This window comes from Anopheles ziemanni, chromosome 3 (assembly GCF_943734765.1).
Source record: "Anopheles ziemanni chromosome 3, idAnoZiCoDA_A2_x.2, whole genome shotgun sequence".
Classification (NCBI taxonomy): domain Eukaryota; kingdom Metazoa; phylum Arthropoda; class Insecta; order Diptera; family Culicidae; genus Anopheles; species Anopheles ziemanni.
Window position 1 is genome coordinate 15,557,541 of NC_080706.1, and position 21,254 is coordinate 15,578,794.

The 21,254-nt window shown below is 46.4% G+C and overlaps 1 protein-coding gene across 1 annotated transcript in view; it reads left to right on the forward strand.

Moving 5' to 3' along the window:
* Positions 1-21,254, forward strand: part of LOC131289971 (protein tweety-2-like) — a 41,644-nt gene that overhangs the window by 14,235 nt on the left and 6,155 nt on the right. Inside the window, exons 2-4 of the mRNA XM_058319328.1 lie at positions 14,577-14,849; positions 16,516-16,740; positions 19,248-19,490. Coding sequence (XP_058175311.1) covers positions 14,577-14,849; positions 16,516-16,740; positions 19,248-19,490 — 741 coding nt within the window. The remainder of the gene's footprint in view (positions 1-14,576; positions 14,850-16,515; positions 16,741-19,247; positions 19,491-21,254) is intronic.

Here is a 21,254-nt window from a genome sequence, read left to right on the forward strand (position 1 = left end):
CGAAATGAATAAATGGCTCCCGTGGTTTAACCTAGTTTTAGTTTTCCCGGACCCAGGTCCCGAGCATCGGCGTCTACGTCACACTATCTCCTCCGATTCGATGACGTCAGCCGCCGGATGGGAGAAAAATCGAACAGCATCTAGCATCTCGGCGATTCGCTGCTCTTCGGCCGGCCGGAGTCTCTTCCGGACCACCAGATGGGCGGGAGGTTTTCAACCCCGGTTGGGTGGTTGGTTTGTTGACCACCGCTTTTGAAACGTAAACACCCGTTTCCCACCGCGCGGGTGTTGCCCGTTCGTTCTTCGATGAAGTGTAATTGTCAATTGCGTTAGCCTTCAACTCTCACCAGCTCCAAATGCATGCCAGCCAGGCTCCACCATCTCTCACCGCGAGGGGTGTGGACGATTGCACTTGGCCTCAAGCCTCCACACACAATGCGTGATTTCACATAAATTAGAAGAAATTGAGTTAGTATGTGCAGTGGTCGTCGTCGTCCTCGTCGTCATCGACGCTGTGGCCAGAGAAATGAGTGACGGTCCTCGCTGTACCATCTCTCCATCGCGCTCTTCTACTCTTCCAGAGGCCCCCGGGGAAAGGGTGTCCGCAAACATCGTCCATCCCACGACAACGCGATGTGTCAGGCGTCAGGGCTAGTTGCGTTAAGTTAAATTTATGATTTTATTCGATTTGCTAGCGCTTTGAGTCAAGCGGCAGTGTTTTATTTACGGAACGGAATCAAGTGGAAATGGAGTCCGTATAACCCCGCAAACGGGGCGCTAGATGAAGGTACGTACCGCCTGTTAATGCAATCAAACAGCTTTTCTCCCGATATGATTGTACTTTATTTTTAAGCTTTATTCCCCGAACCAATGGGAACCTTTTTCTCCGAATGTTTTACTCGTCGCATTGATTTATTTTCACCCGCGGGAATAAAGAAATGTCAATCTTCCTTAGGTGTCCCTTTTTTAACGCGGGTCCATTGGGACGAGAATTCATCCATGTTGGATGCAGTTATGAGTTATTTACACTCCCATATTATCGTCATTCTTCTCCCTCGATACGGGGAAACCAGTATTCTAAGAAGGGATTTCAGTGTTATGCTTTTGCCAATAAATTTGTCACGCCAAACAATTGAAGTCCTCTTTTGGAACTACACACATCTCACTTTGCAGATGGTCTTGGGGGCTGGATTTACAAGAAATAAAGTATCGTATGGCGCGCACCATCTCAAATGGAACCTGGACATTTTTCTCCATTTCTTCTCCAGTCTCTCGACGTGAATCAATATTTTCTTACTATGCATTATTAATGGTTGCCGCCGTGTTTCAGTTACCGGAAACCGTAAATCATCGATCCTCGAGGCTCGGGAGCGAAAGAAACGTCGCGCGTATGTAAAATCGAAACCCCAGGCCCTGGCATATGTGTGTTTCCAACGCCTGATGGTCACGCCGGGGCCCTAATCCGGTCGTGTTTTCCTCGAGCGAGCTCTTCTCCGCTGTCGGTGGTGGCTTTCGGACCGGCTAAACCGACCGGGTCCGCTGAAGAAAGCAGAAAACTTCATCCCGCCGCATTAGCGTCCGTGTGCAGCATGTCCAACGTCTCTCCAGAGCGTCGACGTCACACGTTTCCTCGCATTTCCACCGTCGGGGGGTGTCGTATTTAGTGGCCATTGATCGCGTCGAGGGCGACGGACACAGAGGGCGATGGAAGGGAAGAGAGCTACTCTCATCTGTAAATGCTGTTGTAAATCTCAACACCGAAAGCAAAATACGCCGACTTTCGACGCTCGTGTGTGTGTGTGGTTGGTTGGTGGGTTTGTGTCGTTTTGAGTAGAGATCACCAACAACGCGGCCGAGAACACGACACAGAACCGGTTGTGTGTTCGTCTCGTGTGTTGCTGTTCGGGCAGGGGGCCCGAAGCATCGCCACCAACATGATATGCTGGCAGCATAAATATTCATAAATTTCATTTCCTCCTTCAATAATGTATGTGTTCCCGGTTTCCGTGTGGCCGCTTCCAATGCCGCGTGTCGTTCCACCAGCATAACGGTGGCGGGAAAAATAAATAAACCGACCAAACCCCCGGCCGGAGAGAAAAGAATGGCGACGGAAAAGCGAGAGTAACGTTGCGGCCAGCACTGGTTCCGAACTGGTTGGTTGGCAATGGATTTAGAAGACGAAGAGAGTGTCGCGTCCGTCCGCTTACCCCGATGTAAGGCGACATAAATAGAGAGTTTGTAGTCATGCTGCGCATAAACGATCCATCTCTCTAGTCGTTCTTTTTTTTCAATGCTCCTCTCCTGCCTTGCCCGGTGGTGGTGGTAATGCTTGCCGGTTCAATTTTTCGGTCGCAACATAAACCACCCCCGCTCAATGCGGTCCCTTCCAGGACCGGAGAAGGCGACTCGTGTGTGTGTTTGCGTTGTATTTATGGTTATGTACATATCTTTACACGTTTTGCGCACAATTTGTCAAACTTTCCCCGGGTTCCGGTTTCCGACGCAGCGATGGTGGATTAATATTCTTTTTTCCTGTATTGAGTAGATGAAAATTCGCTAAGGAATTACAAATCATGAAGAGAGGAACTATGAGCGATGTAAAACGGACAAGAATGTTTCGTGTCGAATATCAACAGATAAACATACGTCGTTATCTTCAAAAATGGCTCAAACTAATAAATCGCTTCGTTTAGGCTAAAGATAGTGTTTATAGCTTGGTGGAATATTTCAAATAATTAGGAAGATTAATTTATTATCGGTTGGAAAATTGGCCCATGAGCGCCGGGGCTCATCACCTCGACGGCGTGGGTTTGAAACCCAACCGAGACCAGACCATCCGAGAGGACTGACTATCCACGTACAACAAGGAAAATGTCTCGTAAGCCCTTAACGGGCAGGCATGACCAACACGGTCGCCAAGAAAAAGAAGAATTATTTGAAATATTCCTCCAAGCTAAGATCTTGATCTTCAACACTCTCTCCTATCCGTATGTCACACGACGTGTGAGAAAGTGAAAAGTAACTTTGGTATGAAACGCATATCCACATGAGTGATTGCTTCCGGAAAGGGTGACTGAATCTTCTTTCGGCAAAACGTAATCCCATGTACATGAAAACCTTCTCCAAAAAAGGGCGATGGTGGTGACATACAAGACGAGTAGCAAAGGTAGTACGCGCCTCAGTACGTAAATTGTTGGCGTGAAAAATGAAGAATTTCCCACGCCATAAATTGTCGAAGCTTGGCGTGGCGGTGACCACATTTTGTTTTATGAGCAACGCAGTTTTTATGAGCGATGCCGCCGCTCACCTTTTGCTTATTTGACGCTAAATTTTATTGCATCGGTTTGAACGATCGGTCCCTGCTAGGAGGGTTAGCAAAGCAGAATGTGGGGGTGAGGGTTTACTGAGGTAAAAGCTTTGTTTGCAAAAATAAAATAAAGTAATAACAGTTCGTTGACAGCGTCGTTTCCGTTGTCGTGGAAGGGCGTTTGAAGGCACAGCCCCTCGCCGGGTCTGGTGAAGTTGTAAACTGTTGACGCACATTTACAATCGACCCGAATCCGGGGATCTAACGCCTCTGTGCGATCTTCAACCCCGAGGTGGAAAGGCCAGCAGGAAGGATTTTCGTGCGCCTATGAATTTCCGTTTATTACTGACCCTCGCAATCGCGACACGCGTATAAATATTATTTGCAAGAAACAAAAACTATACCAACGTCAAATTGACAAATTTATTAATTTATACGTCTTCTTCCTCTGCCTTCTCTTTTTAGGTAAGTTCCGGAGCCATATCGAAGTTCGAACGCAGGACACCTATTTATAGTTCATCATAAATCGCTTTTCTAAAACAAGCCCGGGAAGCAATGCTTGGCAAACGACAGCATCGGCCACGACGAACGCGGTGATTTATGACACCGAAAACATAAGCCAAACCCCGAACGTCGATCAACTGACCTCCGGCGTACCCTCCGGCCAAGCGTGTGCCGGGGTCCAGGGGGCATCGTCGTGAGTAATAATGATACGACTCTTACACGACCTGGTTCGTTGCGCTTGTGGGTGTGAAAAAGAACAGAAAAAGCGACCACCGGTTCTGGTGGGGAGTTTTGGCCAATAACCTCACAAGCGGGTGAGACAACGCGGAGGTGGAAAAAATCAATGATTCAACGGCTTTTTCCACGGAATCGGATGTCGGAACAACTTCATCGTCAATCGACACTCAACGAAGTGAAAACAGCTGGGCTTCCTCGAGGAGAAGGAGTCCACGCTTCAGAGCGCCAGCGTCCAACCCAAAATGGGGCGAATTAACGGCGAGGGCAGTCATCTCCCGGGCAAGGAGAGCAGTTCAGAGGCCTTTTGGGGCCCGTATTTGCTGGAGATAAGATAATGCAACCACCAGCTGCGTGCGTTGGCCGTTGTGTCCACAGCCGAATGTGGAAAACATCTTGTGCAGCGTGGAGTATAGGGGGAAAAAAAAGTAGATAAAATGCCTACGCAATGACGCGACAACCCGACGGCAGCAAACGGTACAATGTGTTGGATTTTATTGGGAACCGTTACCAGCCGATAAGACGATCATGAACCAATGGCCGGTGCTCCTTTTTCTAGATCAAATGTTTATCCACAAACATCCTTTTTGTCGACACGTCCATTAACGGATAAGGGTTCCCACTGATAACTGCACAAAACTGGCCTTTTCTCCTGGGTTTTTTTTAGAGAATGGAAACGTTTTGTCATCTGATCTTCTTCAATTTCTTGTTTGAACATACGTGCGAGCCGAAATCAGAAATTATTATCTCTACCAGCAAACGATGCAAGTGTTGGCAAGAATCGATTCGATTTCACTTCCGCCGTCGAGCTCTGGAAACCCCGGTTGCGACAGCTAATAAATCTTCACCCTTATAACCGGCACAAGGAGGAAGTCCTTGTGCAACAAGTTCCTAATTCCGATCGTCAACCTGTTTTTCGCAAATGGTACGGCCATTCCTTCGGTGAAGCTCAAGGCACTCAAGACGGTGGTTAAGGAACAACAAATGACCGATCAAAATCAAGTTTCCAAACGAAAGCGCACATCAACGGAAACGACCTTCTTTTGCAATCGTTTGTGCCATAGTGTGTGTTTCTTTCTTTCCTTCTTCCAACCGCTTAACAGGCTTATTTTATCGATCATACTCTAAACGATACCATTTCGCGATATCGACGCTGCTGTCATCATCATCATCTTCGTCGTCGTCGTCGTCGTTATAATCGCCATTCGCTATTTCGCCATCAACAAGTAAATCAAGTTCACTTTCTGAAGGCAGACATAAAAAAAACAACGGGCAAACATAAGCGTGCCGCAGCTCCTCACCAGTTGTTTGACCTTGAAGCAAGTTTGTCAACTTTTTTATTTGCTACTATCCCGCGCGCGATTCGCGCTTCTTTCTCTTTGTCCAAGTGGCGGTGTGGAGGAATGGTTGTAATGATATCGATGTAGCAAAGTTGTTTTTTTAAGACAGTGCGCTTCATTGAGCGGTGGGCTCCCAATATAGCCAGGTCCGGTTTCGTCTTGATCGGTTTCATCGCGTGTCTTCACTTAACTGCTCGGGTAAGATAAAGAGAGAAAAGGAAGGTTAAGGAATGACCGGTTCGCTGGAATGTGGAATTCAATCTAATGCTTTCTTCGTTCGCTTCTTCTACTCTGTCTCGCTGTCTTTAGCTTCGTGCTTCCGCTTCCTGTTTGTTAACATTGCTTGTCCTCCCTCTCCCCATGTGAGATCAATGAGCAATTCGTGACGCAACGAGGTGTCGTTTATGAATTCCACTCAGGACGCCACCGATCGACGAATTGATTAGCTCGGGAAGAAGTTGAACCCACGATGAGGGACAAACAGTCCATGCAACCCCGACCTCTCGCACCGTATTTCGATTGGAATCAATCTCACGTGCCCCATTGTCATGGGTGCCAGTTATGGAACCAAAGCGTCATCTTGTGCAAGAAGCAACAATAGTTAACCAAGACACCGAGAGAGTGAATATTCTTTCCCGCAAAACGATCGAACGGAGCTAAATGGCGTACCACAACAGCACTCGAATGTCTCCAAGAATGGAACCACAACGGCAGAAGATCTGGCGCTGGTAAAGAGTTGCCCGCTTTCAGGGCCGCAACAGCAGGGACAGGAAGTGAACTTTCTTAATAAGGAAATCGATTCGAATCTAATAATGGGCAACAACCGGGACGCGAAGAGCTCGGGAGGTGGATGGAACCGTGCAAAAGTAAATCCAACCGGAGCCCCCGGTTTGGTCGGAACCGGAACATCGAAGAACGGGGAGACCTCCCGGTCCAATCGAATCGGAAGTCGTTATGGATGTTTAGTGTATGATAAATCTGCCCATTGGAGCGTACGTCCGCCGTACGCCTTGCCTTGTTCGCCTTAATTCCCTTAAGCTCTCCAGGGAGCAACCCAGAACACACGGATCCACCCATTGTCGTCATCCTGTCTCCCGCTCTTTGTGGACCATTTCGTGACACTGTTTTTTTTTTGTTTTTGTTTGCCGTGACTCATGCCTGAGTCATTTCGTTCCACCTCGCGGTTGGCTCGTTCCACTACCGACGGAAGCTGTGGTACAATGAGAGACGGAGCATGGAAGTATACCGGGAAGTAATCACAGCCCAGCGGGTCAACGAGCATAAGGCACCGTAATATTTCATCATTACCGTAATTCGATGGGTTTTTAGCACATTTTACAGCACAATCGGATGTTCTCGGAAGGGATTTAAGGATCGCTGTGCTCCGGAGGGAGATAAAGATAAGGAGAGTTGATGTCTGGTAGAAAGATAAGGTTCAACCATGTTGGCAATACGAATTTCGAAGACACTGGATACTTTTAGCAGGAGAAAGATGAAATGGACTGTTCAATTTGCTTTAACTTGTTATCACATTAGTTTGACTGAACATTGATAAAACGTCGATTATGTTTCATCACAAAAAACGATACAAAGACGATTAGTTTTCTCGAGTGTTCAAGTGGCAAACATTGAGTGGAATCGTTGGAAAACAGCTGGGATTCGATATTTTGCTTAATTTGAAATAGATTGTCATTCAATCTTTCCTCGCAGCTAAAGCTTCGTGAAACCAAACGTAAGCAATTTATTTTCCATCCTAGCACGATCGGTGGGACTTATGTACGGGAACGCTCTGTGTTTCTATGGATAAGAAGAGAACTACAAAATGTCACGTTGTAAATCAACGATCGATGCTGACCGTAACTCCTGTTGGAAAAGTCCCAACCAATTTCTTCTGTTAGTAGTGTTTTCCTTTCTTTTCCACTGCAAAACGGTGAAACCATCTTGCTTCAACCACATTATCTTTGATTTTTACTCAAACACTATTACGAATGGACTCCATCAAACGCCAGGTGGAGGTGGAAAAGTGCAACCATTCGAAGTGATAGCAATTTTCCTTTCCATTGTGTTGGGCAAATGAATTCCTCAGCGAAGCAGCTCGAGCTCGATCAATCGTTCGGGTGAAAACTCATTTCCGCGTAAGCCCTCGATGGTATCTATTTTAATTTAGCCGTTTCGCCCGAAGCCTGAAGAATCCATCCACGCTGCGTCCTTGCTTTTCCTTGTTTCTTCCTTCCATCCCCCACCGCTCCCGAAGGTCGACCGATTTTGTTACAATGGATCGTAATCGATTTAAATTATCGAGATCTAATGATGAGGGAGAACTGTTCCACATTTTTACGTAACAATCGGGAGTCGATTTGTCAGAAGTGGCAAGGTTCTCGAATCCCGGGAGTGGCCTTCCTCCGACGCCATCTTCGAGCCGAACTCCCCGTGTCAAATGTAGCAAACCCCACTTGGCAAAGGTCAATGGTCTCCGAACTTGGGCTACTGGCGGGCGGCGGAATGGGTGCCCACTATTTCCCTAGGATGTACGAAAGCAACCGGGAAGAAAAATTCAATTACGCTGAAAGGGACGAGTGGATGGTAAAAGAAAGGGCAACATCAATGGGATGAACGTAAGCTTTCTTCCTTCTCCGGGCAGGTGATTGATCATTGACCTTTAGATAAAGGCAACTTGCACAAATCATGGGGAAAGGTAGCAAATTTTCCTGGAAATCTTGAGAGGATGATTAATCACAGCACTTTTCATTTGTTCATCTCGGTGAATGAAAGTCTCCAGATACGAAAAAGTTAGAGAAGACAAGTTAAATGCACTTAAGAAAGTGTTATCTATAATTATAAATAGAAAATACAATGATATGTGGCATTCGATTTTCCAAAACATAGCTTAAGGTGTTCACTTTTCCAATCGTATTTGCGTTCCCCTAGTTTGCTAGTTCCCCTGTTTGACCTACATTGGTCCATGGCTGAACACATCTGTTTCGAGCAAAGGCAAAGATGAACATGATAAAATCTAATTTTTCACCTCTCCAATCCTCTTTCCGCTTGCATACAGTGGAGAAGCTGACTGCATAATCAGAAAATACGGAACACGATTTGATTTAATTAGATTTGATTGTTCTGATTTCCTGCTTGGTGCATGAGTGTGGATAGGAAATACTTCAAAGCAGTAGGAAAATACCAGTTCGATTCAACGTATGTGTGAGTTAAAAAATACGATCTTTATCATTATTTTGAAACAGATTTGTTTCTACTTCAGCAACTATTTGAGTTGGGCATTTTGAATGCTAAGGTCAACGTGTTTGTGTAAACAACCGTTGTTTTTGGAAAAAAATGAGCTCATCAATCGATATTGTTGCCTGAAGAAAACGAAAACCCCATAACACTCACCGCTCGCGAAAACATCATTGATTGTGGAAAAATAGAAATCTAATTTTCATTTGCCCCCGTACCAGCCTTTCCTCCGTATCACTTCGATTCCTCCGTAAATAATTCGATAATATTTGGATGGGTAAACAAATGATTGACAGTTTCCATGGTCCGGCCATAACCAATGATGTGGTGGTAGATCACCTGTAGGAAAGCGGGAAATTTTGATTAGAATTAAGCTACAAAACAAAACATCATCTTCATTCCGGCCCCATCAAATCCATCAAACGAACAACGGACCGGTCGGAACGCATTTCGTTTCGTCGATAAACATATTCATGATGTAGTTGTTTGTAGTGTGTTGCCGAACTTTGGACTGCAAACACCTTTTTTTCTGTTTCGAAAAAAAAACGATACAGACTAGAATTATGATGTACTCAGGTTATGGTTGCAGTCAACGTGAAATTTTGTGTTGTGTGCTTGTTAACGTAAATACCTTCTTATTTCCTTCGAAAAATCACCCCCTGCAAGACTGCTTGTTTTCCCATCGCTTCCGCTACTGTCAATTAAACATTTTCCTTAATTACACCCCAGTTCGCGTCATCGTCGAGCACCCAGCGCCACATCGTTACTGTCCTAAATTTGGGGACTAATTATAAATGCAAATATTTTTCCCTCCAAATTCGGCGTCGCAGAAGAACGGCAACGTCAGGCGACAGTTTCGCTGTGGTTTATTCATTCGTTTCCATTTTTTGTTTTGTAACTTTTTTTTATTTTTGTTTTTTACATTGCTTCCCGTTGATATGCGCATTTACTTCATTCCGTTCGTTTTTGTCAACGAAAACCCATACACCTATCACGCTTTATGCCGTTTAGTTATTGATAAAGTTTGGCTGGGAAGACCTCCTATATTTCTACATCCTTAATTGACTATCGAATAAAAATCTGACAATGTTTCAACTTTGATGGTTTGTAAATGTTGGCGATATTTGTAGTTCAATCAATCAAATATAGCGAGACTTCTCTTAGGAAAATAGAAACATACATCAAGGATCTTTACACTCTGTGGGTGATTCAACACGTCATGTGGACGAACGTTGACACAAATGTGACATGACTGTTGCTTCGTTGCCACCTTTTCCCATACACCTATAGAGGAAATGACACTCAAACGCAAACGGATAAATTTGACATTTTTCAAACGTCCTTCCCCACGACTCCGTTGTCGTGTTGTGTCGACATTGACCTACGTTAACCGCACGCGACATGGAACGGACACCCGTGGGGCATGAATTCAAAATCAGCTGGTCGACTTTGAACCCAATATTGTGTGTCGTTCGCTCCCAACTATTGACGTCACAACAAAATCTGGTCTTATGTATATTGAAAGGATTTGAATCTGTTTGAAATAAACGATAGAGAACTGGCGAAACTTATCTGCTTAGAATTGCTTCCTTTATACTTCGAACGCTAAAACATCTATTTTCCACCCCGTTCTCCAGCAACTTCTGCTCGCTAATAATAACTGTATATATTTGCATTTGCATTTGCCTTTCCGTTCGCCCACCCCAACGCCCGCCCGACCGCTTCCAGCCAAAAGGAAAAAGCCAATTAACGGGTAAAATCCGTTTTTCCATTTGTGGCACTTGTAGCAGAAAAGCGCTCAAGGATGCACCACCCGATGGACGATGGCCGGAGTGAGTGCAATCCATTGAAAATGGGCTTCTCCACCTCAAGAGATCCGTCCATCGTCCGTCGGCCAGGGAAGGGTTCAAAGGCGGGCAAATGCTTTTTCCTGGGGGCGAACAACCACCGGATGGGAAAACATATCCATCCGGTTGGGAGCGAACAAAAAATGCACTCTGCTATAAATAAACTCCAATCAGCGGGGGGCGGGACACCAAGAAGAGAGTGAGGGCGGGAAGGAAGGCTGCTGTGTCTGTGTCGTTGCACAATGGGACCGCCGTTTGCTTCCTGATGCCTCACATTCCGATCGAGCCACATGTAACTCTCCCTGCCAAAGCCAAAGCCACCCGGCCAGTTGTGAGTGTCGATGAAGTCTTTATATGTCGACAATTCCAACATCACTTCGCCCGACATATAAAACATCCCGCAAAGAATAGGAATGAGATCACGTTTGAATATTGGTTTGATAACAGACCGCCGGGAAAAAAGGGATTGCCTTTGTGCCAATCTGCCGCACCTCTCCACCAGCGCTGTGCCGTTCTTATCTACTGTGTGTGTGTTCTGTACTATCCATTTTCATCCCCCACCACTCCCCGCTCTTCTATTGAGGTTCTTCGATTTTCCCTTCCGAAACCGATCCGGTCCGCCAGCTCCAGCTACGACTTCCGCTTAATTTCCTGCACGTGCTCGAGCACGATCTTGTTTGATTCTGTGCAATCGGGCGGCTCGTTTACACTTCCTCCTCTGTTGTAGCGCAGCATTTGCCACTCGTACACCGGAATTCCTGGGCCCATTCGGAGCACACGCAGAAAGAGAAGGCAGCACACTGGAGAGAAGAAAAATCCCCGGTGCACAGTTTCCTTCCTCTGCGAGATACTACAACTTCCGATGTATTATTCCATGATGCGGATTGCAGAGCAAACGTTTCAAATAGGAGACAAATGGAATTAATTACAAGTATTTTAGTCCTCCATTAGGGATTCGTTTTGACTCGTGCGCACACCAATGGAATCCAAGCGGGGGGACGAAATAGAAACTCTATCTTTTCTGCGCCACTGTTTTCGCATTTCGGTTTAACGATGGTCGCATTCATCGAATAATTCTTTGCGATAATACTTCCGAACCATGCGGAGGTGCCATGCGGCTCAACCGTTAAACCACACGGTCTAATGAATTATGAACGGAGGAGAGGAAACAAAAATGGGGCCGGCTCGGAATACACGCTGCCCCAGCGCTTAACGAATGGCGCATTATTCTTCTGCCAGATAATTAATTTGCCGCTCCAATCAATTCACCGCCTAATGTGTGGGCAGCTTTTGATGTGTCCGGCGTGATTTCCGGTCCAGGCTCTTGGCAAACCGGGAACCGGGCGTCGAGCCCGGAGAATCGGCACGTTTCCCGTGACCGGAAAATTCTAACGCTTGCACATTCACGGTGGAATATATGTGTGTGTGTGTGAGAGATGTGATTATGTTTTTATTACGATCATTATGATGGGCAGTACGGCGAGTCGTGTGTTGGCCGTGCTGAACTTTGTCCATGCTCTCCATCCGCCATTTTCCGTCCATGGGCTTCTGTCGTTCGCTGACGGTTTTGTGGTCGAGGAATTTGGCGCAGCGCCACGGGCTTTCGAGGAATGGGCTGAAGAATTTCACCGCCCGTCCCGGGGCCCATTATTTCTAACCCAGGCTTTCGTCGGGCTTTCGCCACGGCTAAGCGCGCTCTACCTGATTAGGTCATCGTAACTTAAATGGAAGCCATAAACGCGCCACTCCCGACGAAGCTAATCCCCGGGGCCAACAGGTTCCTTTCGCTCGGGATATGTGTTTTATTTTTGGTTTTGAGGTATTCTCTGTGGAGTCCCTAGGAAATGCGCTTAAGGTTCGAGCATGTGTGATCGAGACGCTTTTCATTGCAAGGAGGAGTCTCCACCGCACTCCACATCGGAGGACACTAATGAGTTGTTGTACTTCCTTCTTTACGCGACATGTTTCCAGCGAGGTTCTTCCAGTACCAGCTGCTGCTGGATGGTTTTCTCCCCAACCGTTCCACGACGAATGAGAGGTGAAGCGTTTGCGTGATGGAGTTGCATCTGAAAAACCGCAAACCAGAAACACGGAACATTTCCTTCTTGCGGGCATACGGTAATGTTGTTTCTTCTGTGTTCGTGATGCGATTACCTTCCTTTCGGGGCCACGCGAACGGTTGTCGCACAGGTCCAGCGGCACTTAGGGGCGTACAAACTAAGCTCCTACCCGGACAAACCCACCGTCGTTCCTTAGGTGTAGAAATGACCGACCGAAAGCGTGTGCACGAATTAAGGCATAAAACCCATCGCGTGCAGCAACATTAGTTTAAAGCGTAATTAAACCCCCATTCCTCATGGCGGTAGAATCTCGGCCCGCTAGCTCTAGAAGGGCAGCAGAGCAACAGAGACTCCGTATTTCTTGAGGAACCACCAGGAAGAGGTGTAGGAAAGTTTTTAACCAACTCCTCCTCACATTCTGCAAAGTTCAATTAAGGAAACTCGGGATTAAGTTTCACCCTTTTCGTCAACGCAATCGGTGGAACTGGTGTGTCGTTCCCAAGTCTTGGACGTTCCGAAAAAAGGGAACCCGGGTGCCAGGGTTTCTCGACAACACGAGGAATAATGCGGATATTAGTAGCGGTATATACACGCTTTTAACGGGCCTCGGGATTCGGGATTCGGGTCACCAAAGCTTGTTGGCCTCGAAACACAAGGAATGGTAGGATTTTTGGGTCTTCAGCGGAACTCCCCAGCCTTGGCATTCGTTGGAGCATACTTACCATGAACTCGACGCAAACACATGGCATTAGGAGTTTTTTTATGGTTTCGGCTCATACTCTTTACCGGTCTTTATCGGTAGAATGAGGAATGCTTCTCGGGTAACCAGCGCTTAGTTAGGGTTGTGCATCAATTCCCAATCTCATCCTGGTTTTCCCTTGTTTTAAGACCCTCTGAGTCGTTTCCTCCAACAGCTGCAGTGGACGCAATAATCGATAAGTCTGGCAGAGAGCGAAATTTTTGTTTACCTTCAATAATTAAACAGGAAGGATTATACGCCTACACCGCTTGGAAGGCTTTTCGGGACCCTCTTCCGGCGTTGTCAGGCTATTAAAGCTTTATGTTTTTGGTCATGCCCTGCATGTTCAGATTTCCTTTTTTTATTCTGGACTCGTTGTAGCTGAAAATAATGTTTGGAACCGCGCACCATCCTTCGCTTGCTTGCCCCTACCTTTTTCACCGCCCAAAAAAAACCGGAATCGTGCTGTTGCCGGTGTTTCCGCCAAAGAAAAACTGACAGTCGCCCAGGGTTATGAATAATTTGTCCTGATTTGTCCTCATCATATTCATATAAAACCTTTACGAAGGAGACATAAGGGACGGAGGGAGATCGGGTAGCGAACGGGATTCGGTGCAGAAAACGGATCGTTGATTGGAGTAAAATGTGTCCAGGATTCATTAGAGCGAGTTCTCACGAGACCCTTTTCTCGGTAGAAATACGTACTACTAGCACGTTGTCTTCTCGAGCGACTTCCACCATGGTGCGCGCCTCCCTATTCCGCCTACAGTAAAAGACTCGGTAACTCTTTTCTCAAACCCCTCCTCCCCACTCTACGACACATCGAAACATTGCAGGCACCGTTTCCGATTGCTTTTTTGCCACCCATTCGATGGCAAGTTATCGCTACCCTAACCTACCCGAGCCTTCCGAAGGAAGTCTGAAGAAAACTGTGTCCCAACCACCCCACGAAGTCGACGACGCGTGCAGTGTGGAGTGTACCGGAGCGGCCGTAAATGTAATTCTGCATAGTTTATTGCTCGTTAGCATGCTCTGCCCGGGCCAACCCGAGGGCCAGGATAGCGACGGGGCCTGATTTCAATCTAACCCTCCGGGCGTTTTATGGCCCCAATGTTCCGCCAGGAACGCGGGAAGCCACGCTCCTTCGCATCAACTCTTTTTAGCACTACCCAGCGTATTACATGGCAAATAATTTTCATACATTTTGACAATCTTCCCAGGCACACACCCGCGATAAGGTGTAAATTTGCAAAATACATACTAATCAAACGTATCCGTTTTTTTGTTTTCGCCCTCCTCTTCTCCTCGCAGAGCCTCGGCATACTGGCGTCGATACCGGCCGCCCTGTTGATCATCTCGCTCGTGTTTCTGCTGCTGTATCTGCTGACACGCTGCTGCGACCGCAAACCACGCAAGCCGAAGTCGCACGGCTGCCAGAAGTGCACCCTGATCTTCTTCGCCATCATCTGCTGTGCGGCGATCGGGCTCGGGTTGTACGGCAACGATGACCTGCACAACGGCGTGCTGCAGATCTTTGGCTCCGGGCGCAAGATCGAGCAGCTGATACTCAACGTACGGAATCAGGTGAGTTGGCATCGGCCACTTTAAACAAGTTTTTTTATTCGCTGCTTAAGATTCCGAAAATACATCGTTCAGTCACAAACGGCTCATATAGGGTGGTTAAACAGATACTATCTTGTTTCCGAAATCAGTTCAAGTTGCGATCATGACGGATGGGAATTTCACATAAACAGAACGCCCATAGTTCGAGCTCACCATTAAGACATCGTGAGTGATGAGTAATCGTGACATCATGGTGGTTTCTGTTGAAGAAAATGATTTCACTCCTATGCAGTAACGATGTCTCTCCAGAAACTCGTCTACGTATATGGTATTTGTATTTTGCTTTGATTCTCCACTGGAACTGCTCGAGAAAAGAAGGCCTCCTAAGGTAAAAATGGACCTCCCTCCAAAGGGGCACACTTCGGGCAGCGGAGGTATCGCAGTTCAAACCGTCTCTTCCAATCAATGCAAATCTGGTCACACCGCATTAGGTACACTGGCTGGTGTCACAAGACTAGGTACATCTATGCAAAGTTCCACCACCAACGGGGCGGTACGGGGAGGAAACCGTAGTATGAGGTAATTTGTGACTACGAGTACAAGTCACCGTTGGGTGCGCCATTTGGGAGGTCTTCGAGTAGTCGCTCGATTGGGCATACTTTTTCACGCCTGATCTCCCCCTTAATGGAACCGGTAACTGGTCGCAGCAGGGAACACGACAATCTGGTTTTAGAGAGGAATGGTTTTAGTTTGAATTTGCGTCTAGTTTGTGGAGTACTAGGATACCTCACGGGATTTTGATACAGCATTTAAGTGCGTCAACGGACGAATGTTTAACAGCGTTGATTTAAGAGATTTTTCGCAGAATCTTGGAATTCCTCAAGAGAAGAAAGTGTGGAGCAAACATTTTGCCTGTTCAAATTCAATTTCCGTTCCATTTTAGCCCTGCTTCAAGGTTCTCGTGGCAGATACAATAATAATGAACGACTCCAATTGATTATTCATTTCCTTCTTGTGAAGTGAGGGACTCATCTTTTAGTATCTCTCCAAGGGGGTCGGCTTATAGCTATGATATAAATTTCACTTGTCGCTACAATCCAACCCTCCGAGAAGACGACGAAGCAAATGCATCACAACAATGACCTGAACTGTGTGGCGTCACCGACGAAGTACGGTGACATTTCGCTACCCAGCATCCTCGACGGCCCTCGCTTAATCTTTATTCTCTAGCGTCGGCAACAAATTACACCACCAAATTAAGTGTTTTCTTCCCCTCGCACAGACGCTTGCGGGAGGAAAACATTGTCTGACCCTTGGCTATACCGACCTTGGGTGCCACGAAGTGGTAGACACCCACCCCAATGGATGCACCAGCATGCCACCCGGTATGTCCGGCGACTTCCAGCTGTAGTAATGGAAGCATCGGAAATTGTTTATCAACCTCTTAATCTTGTTCGCTTAAGCCCGATGATGATTGTGGAACAAAATCCCGGTCCATTGCACCCTAGTCGAGATGGGGCGTAACCATCCTGCGTTGTGCAAGTAAATTGTATTCATCAATTTCCATTATGCTGGACGTACACCATTTAAAAACACCATCCCTCCTTATACCTTATGCGGGGAATAATAATTTGTGGCTTGCTTCGGTAATAATAGCATATTTTTCACTTACCTTTTTCTTCTGCAGACGGAAATGGTGAAGCATAACCTCAAGTCGAAGGTGGTCCTGTCGGAGCTGGAGCAAATCTTCGAGCAACCGCCCCATCGGCCGAATGTCACCGCCCTCTACATGCTGCACGACACGGTCAAGATGGCCAAGGACAACACGACGTTCGCGATCAACGCGCTCGAGACGATCGTGTATCTTACGCGACCGGCCTATACGGATATTACGCTGAAAAGTCTTCTGGATGTAAGTATGCCGTACGATGATGTCTCTTATGTGTGTTAAAAATGATATGTAACAGATTGAATTTTTGCCAATTTTCCCGTCTTTCGAATTCTTTCACTCCGACGAATGCATTAATGAACGCTCCGTTACCATGCCGTTATGCAACCTTTTGTTCGACACTTACGAAATGACACCTCGCCAAAAAGAGTCGATGTGGAAATGGGCCACCGTACACTAAAGTATTCAAGTGCTGCTGGACTATTTTCGACGGATGATCCTTCCGCGCTCTCTCGTCTATGCGAACCCAAAGCCGAAAGGCTGGCGATATTAACACTTGAATTCACCACTCTAGGTGCTATATTGAAACCACGGAGAATGGATGACTCCGGGGGTGAATCATTTCGGTTATGACTGAGCATCTCTTGTTTCAATTTTTTTCCCCTGGCGGTTGACCTACATTGTGGTATTCCGATGAGGATAGTTTGCGGACCACGCTTTGCGAGATGATAGCTTTTGCTCACAAAGGGGTTCAGTTTAAACATTAACGAACTTTTCGATTAGCTTGCGAGCTCGATGTTGAATGAAATAAGTTTGAGAACATTTATGTGAATTCGAAATTTTTCCATTTTTATCACACACGTGTCAGTCTCAAGCACCAAATAGAAATCCATTAAACCAGCTTGAAACGTCACAGTTTCCTCATGAGGTGTCGAACAAGCAACGATCTCGGCCAATGTGTTTGTCCACAGCCACGAAACATGAATGTGCCCTGGAGAACAATTACTTTGCTTCCACCAACGTGGCATGATTGTATGTTTTGTCCCCCGATACCATCCGCGTCCGGACGAAAGACAAAAGCACTGTCAGAAGATGAAAAATTCACGCCTCACTGCCAAAATGGTGTCGCTTGCATTTTTCACCTCCTCTCCCCCAAGGAGGGAGGGATTGATATTGTGGGTCCATCAGCTAGTGTAAACACTTCTGCATCGACTTGAGAACCATTTTCCCTTCATTTGGAAAACAAAATTAAACGAAACGGATTTCTGTACACTTTAAATTAACATATTATTCTTAGAACTTGTTAGAACATGTAAATCTATAACTGCAGCAAAATAGCAGAAAAAATCAACTGAAGCCTCTCTCCTGGCCCACCAAAACGGTAACCATTTTTCCATGTTTCATCGTGTCCTCATACATAATTGAAACTACGGGCCAAACCGGCAAGTCTCTTTGCACGGAAAAGCGAAAAGTTTCCGCTTGTTATCGTAGCCATAGTGCTACTTTTCTTCGTGATACGCCCGTGATAACACCATCAGGTTTCGATTTTCCGCGCATTTACCTGAACGACGGAAAGTTTCCGTCCAGCTGTTCCTTCCCCCCCCCCCCCCCCTCCCTCTAGTCTCTTTGTGAAGTTGTCCCCAACATTGGTGCGATTTTAAAATGTGTTTTTGTAACCTCAAGAAAATTGCTCAACTGGCCAGTCCGCGTCGCTCGCTCCGGTTGTTCAGGTGCAAGAATTTAAATTTGCTTAAAAGGTTTCGCCACAAGAAACATGCCACGATGGCACTGCGGTGGAACTTTGTTCCTTCCCTCCCGCTTGCACGCTCCATTAGTAGTTAAAAAGAATGTCCGGAACATGGTAGTGAGATAGAAACATTCCATTAAACTGATTTCTCGTTTGAATTTTTCGTTTTCTATCCTTCGCGCGCTACACGTGCCGGAAAATCAATTGCTTCGAGTTTGATTAATTCATCGGTAAAATCTTTATCAAATACCTGCCCTCGCTCTGGTTCAGCAATGGCCAAGAAAAGATGTTTGCTCTTCTTAGCTGTAACGGGGATGGAAATTGAAAGAAAAGGAGAAAAAACTGCTGACGCAAATACCCACCAGGTTTTAAGTTTGGTGAAAACTGAAAAGTTCCTAATAGAACTTCTTTACGGCAGTCGAAAAGCAGAACTTTTCCTAATTAATAATTAAAGCCGTTTTCCGCACCGGCATACAAAAAACTATTTTCCACCATTCGCTGGGATTCCTCTAAACATTTAGTTTTCGTTTATGTGCGCGCTCCTGCTAGAACGTTGTCGGTTTGAATTTTTCCGCAGAGACAAGCGAGAGAAAAAAAATGGAAAAATTCAATTTCACCTTTTTTCTGTTTGTTGAACGATTGTTTATGGTGTTGTATTGTATTGAGTTGCCCCTTCGTCAATTGTTGAAGCGCTGCTTGATTTTCCATAAACTCATCGCAACCGTTTTTCCCGCAAGGACCACCGGGGTTGCTCTTCCGTCGGTATGGTAACAAATGCTTATCAATCATTCAGCGAAAAGCGCGGTTTCAGCAACTGTGTTTTCCGTGCTCGTTTCAAACCGAGCCCGGGCTCCATTTACTTTGCGCAACATTTCTATTATGGAAGGCCGTCACCACCTTCCGTCAGAGTGCTTGCCGTGTTCCATCAGAAATCGATAAAAATTTCATCCCCGAGCCTTGCATCGTTTTTTATTTCTTCTTCTTCTTCTTCCACCATTTGCAGACGTACGAGTTCTACGAGGAGCTGCGGTGGCCAATAACGCTCGGCTTCCTGACGTTCCTGCTGCTGCTGTGCATCATCCTGATGATCGGAGCGACGCGGAGTTCGCGCTGCGCCCTGATTTTCTTCAGCGTCTGCGGCCTGCTGGCCGTCACCGTGTGCTGGCTGCTGTCCGGCATCTACCTGGCCAGTGCCGTCGCCCTGGGTGATTTCTGCATGAAACCGAACGACTTCATCTGTAGCCATGTAAGGATTTTTTTTTTCGTCTCTCTCTCTCGGAAACGGATTTCCTTTTCCAATTTCTTCGTGCCGAACTTAATGCCTCCTTTTAACGGTAGATCCTTTGAATAAGTAATACAAGGAAGAAGTAAACAGGCATGTTACACATCGTTCAGGGAAAAGTAGTACACGGATACAAAAAGTGGGGATCAAATTGATAGAAGCGAATGAAGCTGATAGCATCCCATCGAGTTGTTTACAACAATGAAGGCCCTTGTCCATGCTGGCTGACACCCTGTTTTGGGGGAAACATTTTGACACATTTCTTCCGCTGTGTAACACCAGCCCGCCCGGGTTTGAAAAGGAGGTCACAAGTCAGAGTGCATAGTAAATGGGCGAACAATGTTGGACACCCGTGCGGCCCACTTCTGTCCCGGGACATCGTATGCATTACTCTGCGAAACATTAAAACCCCCCTTGCTCATTCCCGAATCCTTCTCGTATCGGATGCGGATTGAAGCATCGTTTGCGTTTCATTCTGCATTTTCGCTCCAGCATGCGGACGCAGCATTTTAATATATCTGCTGCTCGGAAAGTGTTTTAAATCTCGGTTAGGTAATCTTTCGATTTTTATTGCCTTTTTGTAGAGCTGGCCGGGGAACGAACAAAAAAAAAACGAGGCAGAATCGAGACCATCAGCTTCGGAGGTGGAGAAAAAACGACTTCACGAAACGATGGGAAGCAAGCGGAAATACATTACTCTCTTGGGCGTTTTGGGGCCTTTAAACAAACTGGATCCCACAAAAGGATTCATTTCACGTCAGGCAAACTTCAGGCGATGGCCAGATTGCGATACACACAAGCAAGTTGCATCGCCGTGCGGAGAAGGAACCCGGGAAAGTCCTGAAATAGGCGCGCGCGTTACGTGGGGGCCGATCTCTACCGCATTTGTTAAGTGTACGTGCGCGCATAGACACCCTCCACGTGTGACGGAGTGCTTTCACGTTCATTCAACTTCCCACCACCCTTGTGCGTCACTTCAGGCTCCCATTGCACACCCCCGTTTTTTGTACATGCATTCGAGATGTATTTGTCTTTCGCTCCCTGTGCACTGCCGGTGGTAGTTCCTTCGTGTTTTTGTGCACCGTCAAAGGGTTTTGCAGCTTTTCTCCGCCATCTGGGCGAACGATAATTCGTAGTTCGGGAATGAAAAGCCTTGGAAGAGGAAGCCCGTGGAGAGGCGCAATTACTCGGCGCTGCACGTCGCTCGTACTGTGCGGTGCTGCAAAAATTGACTGCATCCATCCACCGGCTCAACTTTACATACTGCCCACGATGAAGGACTGTCAAGTTTTTTCATCTTGTTTCATCCACTTGTCATGGAAATCGTATGCAAGCCGGTTTGGCGTTTCCTTTTTTTTCCCCCTTGTTTCAAGGGTGTCCTGTGCTTTTGTTCAACTAGGACGAGCACGGAGGACGAAGCTTGTAGTGGAGGCTTTTTTGCTGTACAACTAGAGCAAACTGTAGCAGGTGCCTTTAGTTTTACAATATTTTATCTGTAATAGATTTTCTCATATTAACGATTTTTAAGCATTATGCGTAAAACTTTTAATTCTTTTGGGTGCTTCTCGAACCGAAACGAACCGTAACGAAACTCCCTGTAACTCCGAGAAATATCCCCCACGCTGGGGTCATTCTAAAACTCTTTTGTGACTTACTAATTTCATAATGCTTCGGTCGTCCCCCAGCCGATCCTTCGGTTCGGAATCATTTGAATTCCCTTCTACACTC